Genomic DNA, 7,802 nt, shown 5'->3' on the forward strand with positions numbered 1-7,802 from the left:
CCCTGCCCTCACCCCTTCCCTTCTCCCCTTTCTGCCTTCTCCTCCCCACCTACCCTCCCCCCTCTCTCCCCATCCCTCTCTCCATCTACCCCTTCCCATCCACCCTCCATCTCCCTTTTTCTGTCTCCCCCATTTAAAACCTCTCTCCATCTCAACCCCTCTCTCTGCCTCCCCCTCTCCTTCCTTCTTCCCCTCTCCCTCTTCCATTTTCCCCTCTCCTTTCTGCCCCTCTCCCCTTCTCCTCACCCCTCCCCCATTCTCACCATCCCCCTCCCCCCTCTCTCTCTCTCTCTCTCCCTCCCTCCTTCTCTCTCTCTCTCTCTCTCTCTCTCTCTCTCTCACTGTCTCTCTCTCTCTCTCTCCCCTCTCCCTGCAGTGAGCTGGATTACCACGACGCAGCCACGGTGAACGGTCGCTGCCAGGCCATCTGTGACCAATGGGACACCCTCGGAACGCTGACCCAGAAACGGAGGGACGCGCTCGAGGTAGGTGGCGACCTCTGACCCTCACCCCCTCCTAACCCATCTCCCCCCCCCCCCCGCGCCGTTACGGCTGATGACACACTTTACATTTTCGCTCGGAGATAAAAGCACGGAAAAACTCCTACCGGCCCACCGAGCCGAGCACCCAGCAAATTAACCCGAGACCAATCACAAGACAACTTACACTGACCAATTAACCTACTAACCGGTACGTCTTTGGTCTGTGGAAACAGCAGTGCCCGGGGGTAACCCACCCGGGGTGGGCGTACAAACTCGTTAGCGGAGAGCCCGGAATTGAACTCTCAACTCTGACCCCCGGAGCTGTAATTGCTGCTTCTCCTCCATGGCTCCCGACTCTTGACCCTTCGCTCTCCTCCTCCCCACTCCCACTCCCTCCTTCCTCCCCCAGCGGAACGAGAAACTGCTGGAGACCATCGACCAGCTGTACCTGGAGTTTGCCAAGCGGGCGGCCCCGTTTAACAACTGGATGGACGGAGCAATGGAGGATCTGCAGGACATGTTCATCGTGCACAGTATCGAGGAGATCCAGGTAACCTGGCAGAGGGGCGATGCAAAGCACCGGGGAGGCAGAGCTCTCTGGCTGTGCAAGGATCCCACCACACTCACGCACACAGCCGGACGTGATCCCACACTGTGACGCACAGCCGGACGTGATCCCACACTGTGACGCACAGCCGGACGTGATCCCCACACTGTGACGCACAGCCGGACGTGATCCCCACACTGTGACGCACAGCCGGACGTGATCCCACACTGTGACGCACAGCCGGACGTGATCCCCACACTGTGACGCACAGCCGGACGTGACCCCCACACTGTGACGCACAGCCGGACGTGATCCCACACTGTGACGCACAGCCGGACGTGATCCCCACACTGTGACGCACAGCCGGACGTCACCCCACACTGTGACGCACAGCCGGACGTGATCCCACACTGTGACGCACAGCCGGACGTGATCCCACACTGTGACGCACAGCCGGACGTGATCCCCACACTGTGACGCACAGCCGGACGTGATCCCCACACTGTGACACAGCCGGACGTGATCCCACACTGTGACGCACAGCCGGACGTGATCCCACACTGTGACGCACAGCCGGACGTGATCCCCACACTGTGACACAGCCGGACGTGATCCCACACTGTGACACACAGCCGGACGTGATCCCACACTGTGACACACAGCCGGACGTGATCCCCACACTGTGACGCACAGCCGGACGTGATCCCACACTGTGACACAGCCGGACGTGATCCCACACTGTGACACAGCCGGACGTGATCCCCACACTGTGACACACAGCCGGACGTGATCCCCACACTGTGACACAGCCGGACGTGATCCCACACTGTGACGCACAGCCGGACGTGATCCCCACACTGTGACGCACAGCCGGACGTGACCCCACACTGTGACGCACAGCCGGACGTGATCCCACACTGTGACGCACAGCCGGACGTGATCCCCACACTGTGACGCACAGCCGGACGTCACCCCACACTGTGACGCACAGCCGGACGTGATCCCACACTGTGACGCACAGCCGGACGTGATCCCACACTGTGACGCACAGCCGGACGTGATCCCCACACTGTGACGCACAGCCGGACGTGATCCCCACACTGTGACACAGCCGGACGTGATCCCACACTGTGACGCACAGCCGGACGTGATCCCACACTGTGACGCACAGCCGGACGTGATCCCCACACTGTGACACAGCCGGACGTGATCCCACACTGTGACACACAGCCAGATGTGATCCCACACTGTGACGCACAGCCGGACGTGATCCCCACACTGTGACGCACAGCCGGACGTGATCCCCACACTGTGACGCACAGCCGGACGTGATCCCCACACTGTGACGCACAGCCGGACGTGATCCCACACTGTGACGCACAGCCGGACGTGATCCCCACACTGTGACACAGCCGGACGTGATCCCCACACTGTGACGCACAGCCGGACGTGATCCCACACTGTGACGCACAGCCGGACGTGATCCCACACTGTGACGCACAGCCGGACGTGATCCCCACACTGTGACACAGCCGGACGTGATCCCCACACTGTGACACAGCCGGACGTGATCCCACACTGTGACGCACAGCCGGACGTGATCCCCACACTGTGACGCACAGCCGGACGTGATCCCACACTGTGACGCACAGCCGGACGTGATCCCCACACTGTGACGCACAGCCGGACGTGATCCCACACTGTGACGCACAGCCGGACGTGATCCCCACACTGTGACGCAGCCGGACGTGATCCCCACACTGTGACGCACAGCCGGACGTGATCCCACACTGTGACGCACAGCCGGACGTGATCCCCACACTGTGACACACAGCCGGACGTGATCCCACACTGTGACGCACAGCCGGACGTGATCCCCACACTGTGACGCACAGCCGGACGTGATCCCACACTGTGACGCACAGCCGGACGTGATCCCCACACTGTGACACAGCCGGACGTGATCCCCACACTGTGACGCACAGCCGGACGTGATCCCACACTGTGACGCACAGCCGGACGTGATCCCACACTGTGACGCACAGCCGGACGTGATCCCCACACTGTGACGCACAGCCGGACGTGATCCCCACACTGTGACACAGCCGGACGTGATCCCACACTGTGACGCACAGCCGGACGTGATCCCACACTGTGACGCACAGCCGGACGTGATCCCACACTGTGACGCACAGCCGGACGTGATCCCCACACTGTGACGCACAGCCGGACGTGATCCCCACACTGTGACGCACAGCCGGACGTGATCCCCACACTGTGACGCACAGCCGGACGTGATCCCCACACTGTGACACAGCCGGACGTGATCCCACACTGTGACGCACAGCCGGACGTGATCCCCACACTGACACACAGCCGGACGTGATCCCACACTGTGACACACAGCCGGACGTGATCCTCACACTGTGACACACAGCCGGACGTGATCCCCACACTGTGACGCACAGCCGGACGTGATCCCACACTGTGACGCACAGCCGGACGTGATCCCCACACTGTGACGCACAGCTGGACGTGATCCTCACACTGTGACGCACAGCCGGACGTGATCCCACACTGTGACACACAGCCGGACGTGATCCCCACACTGTGACACACAGCCGGACGTGATCCCCACACTGTGACACACAGCCGGACGTGATCCCACACTGTGACGCACAGCCGGACGTGATCCCACACTGTGACACAGCCGGACGTGATCCCACACTGTGACACACAGCCGGACGTGATCCCACACTGTGACACAGCCGGACGTGATCCCACACTGTGACGCACAGCCGGACGTGATCCCCACACTGTGACGCACAGCCGGACGTGATCCCCACACTGTGACGCACAGCCGGACGTGATCCCCACACTGTGACACACAGCTGGAGGTGATCCCCACACTGTGACGCACAGCCGGACGTGATCCCCACACTGTGACGCACAGCCGGACGTGATCCCCACACTGTGACACACAGCCGGACGTGATCCCACACTGTGACGCACAGCCGGACGTGATCCCACACTGTGACGCACAGCCGGACGTGATCCCACACTGTGACGCACAGCCGGACGTGATCCCCACACTGTGACGCACAGCCGGACGTGATCCCCACACTGTGACACAGCCGGACGTGATCCCACACTGTGACGCACAGCCGGACGTGATCCCACACTGTGACGCACAGCCGGACGTGATCCCCACACTGTGACGCACAGCCGGACGTGATCCCCACACTGTGACGCACAGCCGGACGTGATCCCCACACTGTGACGCACAGCCGGACGTGATCCCCACACTGTGACACAGCCGGACGTGATCCCACACTGTGACGCACAGCCGGACGTGATCCCCACACTGACACACAGCCGGACGTGATCCCACACTGTGACACACAGCCGGACGTGATCCTCACACTGTGACACACAGCCGGACGTGATCCCCACACTGTGACGCACAGCCGGACGTGATCCCACACTGTGACGCACAGCCGGACGTGATCCCCACACTGTGACGCACAGCCGGACGTGATCCTCACACTGTGACGCACAGCCGGACGTGATCCCACACTGTGACACACAGCCGGACGTGATCCCCACACTGTGACACACAGCCGGACGTGATCCCACACTGTGACGCACAGCCGGACGTGATCCCACACTGTGACACAGCCGGACGTGATCCCACACTGTGACACACAGCCGGACGTGATCCCACACTGTGACACAGCCGGACGTGATCCCCACACTGTGACGCACAGCCGGACGTGATCCCCACACTGTGACGCACAGCCGGACGTGATCCCCACACTGTGACGCACAGCCGGACGTGATCCCCACACTGTGACACACAGCTGGATGTGATCCTCAGACAGATATGACCACAGCCAGGTATTTTTCATTGACATTTCCTTGCAATTGGCAACCACATCTGGACAGTAACAAATAGATCATGTAGTGGGTTCGAACTGTGGCTGCATGTGAACACCTTTCTGATTGTGGTGAAAACACCTCAGCAGTTTTCTGACTGTTTCGGTCACAGCTGGACACTGGGTGACTGTTTCAGTCACAGCTGGACACTGGGTGACTGTGATGGTCACAGCTGGACACTGGGTGACTGTTTCAGTCACAGCTGGACACTGGGTGACTGTTTCGGACACAGCTGGACACTGGGTGACTGTGTTGCTCACAACTGGACACTAGGTGACTTGCTCACAGCTAGACACTAGATGACTGTGTTGCTCACAGCTGGACACTGGGTGACTGTGTTGGTCACAGCTGGACACTGGGTGACTGTTGCTCACAGCTGGACACTGGGTGACTGTTGCTCACAGCTGGACACTGGGTGACTGTTGCTCACAGCTGGACACTGGGTGACTGTTGCTCACAGCTGGACACTGGGTGACTGTGTTGCTCACAGCTGGACACTGGGTGACTGTGTTGGTCACAGCTGGACACTGGGTGACTGTTGCTCACAGCTGGACACTGGGTGACTGTTGCTCACAGCTGGACACTGGGTGACTGTGTTGGTCACAGCTGGACACTGGGTGACTGTGTTGCTCACAGCTGGACACTGTTGCTCACAGTGGGACACTAGGTGACTGTGTTGGTCACAGCTGGACACTGGGTGACTGTTTCGGTCACAGCTGGACACTGACTGTGATGGTCATAGCTGGACACTAGGTGACTGTTGGTCACAGCTGGACACTGGGTGACTGTGATGGTCACAGCTGGAAACTAGGTGACTGTGTTGCTCACAGCTGGACACTGGGTGACTGTGTTGCTCACAGCTGGACACTGGGTGACTGTTTCGGTCACAGTTGGACACTGGGTGACTGTGATGGTCACAGCTGGACACTAGGTGACTGTTTCGGTCACAGCTGGACAGTGGGTGACTGTGTTGCTCATAGCTGGACACGGTGACTGTGATGGTCACAGCTGGACACTGGGTGACTATGTTGGTCACAGCTGGACACTGGATGACTGTTTCGGTCACAGCTGGACACTAGGTGACTATGTTGGTCACAGCTGGACACAGTGACTGATGGTCACAGCTGGACACTGGGTGACTGTTTCGGTCACAGCTGGACACTATGACTGTTGCTCACAGCTGGACACTGGATGACTGTTTCGGTCACAGCTGGACACTAGGTGACTATGTTGGTCACAGCTGGACACAGTGACTGATGGTCACAGCTGGACACTAGGTGACTGTTGGTCACAGCTGGACACTGGGTGACTGTGATGGTCACAGCTGGAAACTAGGTGACTGTGTTGCTCACAGCTGGACACTGGGTGACTGTGTTGCTCACAGCTGGACACTGGGTGACTGTTTCGGTCACAGTTGGACACTGGGTGACTGTGATGGTCACAGCTGGACACTAGGTGACTGTTTCGGTCACAGCTGGACAGTGGGTGACTGTGTTGCTCATAGCTGGACACGGTGACTGTGATGGTCACAGCTGGACACTGGGTGACTATGTTGGTCACAGCTGGACACTGGATGACTGTTTCGGTCACAGCTGGACACTAGGTGACTATGTTGGTCACAGCTGGACACAGTGACTGATGGTCACAGCTGGACACTGGGTGACTGTTTCGGTCACAGCTGGACACTATGACTGTTGCTCACAGCTGGACACTGGATGACTGTTTCGGTCACAGCTGGACACTAGGTGACTATGTTGGTCACAGCTGGACACAGTGACTGATGGTCACAGCTGGACACTGGGTGACTGTTTCGGTCACAGCTGGACACTATGACTGTTGCTCACAGCTGGACACTGGGTGACTGTGTTGCTCACAGCTGGACACTGGGTGACTGTTTCGGTCACAGCTGGACACTATGACTGTTGCTCACAGCTGGACACTGGGTGACTGTGTTGCTCACAGCTGGACGCTGGGTGACTGTTTTGGTCACAGCTGGACACTGGGTGACTGTGTTGCTCACAGCTGGACACTGGGTGACTGTGATGGTCACAGCTGGACACTGGGTGACTGTGTTGGTCACAGCTGGACACTGCATGACTGTGTTGTTCACAGCTGTACTGTGACCATACCAGTCCCCGTATGTCTATGCATAACCCGAACCGCACTGCCACCGCCACGATGGGCCGAAGGGCCTCCCTGCTGACTTGGCCTCCGCCCTCTCCCTCCCCAGAGTCTGATCACGGCCCACGAGCAGTTCAAGGCCACGCTGCCCGAAGCCGACAAGGAGCGGATGGCCATCATGGGGATCCAGAATGAGATCAACAAGATCGCCCAGACCTATGGAATCAAGCTGTCCGGAATCAACCCGTACACCAACATAAACCCCCAGGATGTGGCCGGCAAGTGGGACAAAGTGAGGGTTCACAGAGAGATCCCGTGACGGTCGGACAGAGCGGGGCAGTGATGCTCGTGTGGGTAGAGAACGGGACAGTGGGGAGTGGATGGGACAGTGGGATTAGCGTGGGGACTGACACAGGGCTGTAAGGAGACAGCGAGACAGTGGGATTAGTTTGGGGACTGACACGGGGCTGTGGGGAGAGAGTGGGACAGTGGGATTAGTTTAGGGACTGACACGGCTGAGGGGAGAGAGTGGGACAGTGGGATTAGTTTGGGGACAGACACAGGGCTGCGGGAGAGAGTGGGACAGTGGGATCAGTTTGAGGACTGACACAGGGCTGTGGGGAGAGGATGGGACAGTGGGATTAGTGTGGGGATTGACACAGGACTGTGGGGAGAGAGTGGGACAGTGGGATTAGTGTGGGGACTGACACAGGGCT

The 7,802-nt window shown here is 59.4% G+C and overlaps 1 protein-coding gene across 1 annotated transcript; it reads left to right on the plus strand.

Moving 5' to 3' along the window:
• Positions 1 to 376: 376 nt before the first annotated feature.
• On the plus strand, positions 377 to 7,405 carry LOC140193276 (alpha-actinin-1-like; the record flags this gene model as incomplete). The annotated part of the gene is made up of 3 exons (XM_072250648.1): positions 377 to 485; positions 892 to 1,032; positions 7,196 to 7,405. Coding segments are annotated over 3 exons (460 nt in total), but the record flags the coding sequence as incomplete, so codon positions are not given.
• Positions 7,406 to 7,802: the final 397 nt, after the last annotated feature.

The sequence above is a fragment of the Mobula birostris genome, unplaced genomic scaffold (assembly GCF_030028105.1).
Source record: "Mobula birostris isolate sMobBir1 unplaced genomic scaffold, sMobBir1.hap1 scaffold_4920, whole genome shotgun sequence".
NCBI classification, from domain to species: domain Eukaryota; kingdom Metazoa; phylum Chordata; class Chondrichthyes; order Myliobatiformes; family Myliobatidae; genus Mobula; species Mobula birostris.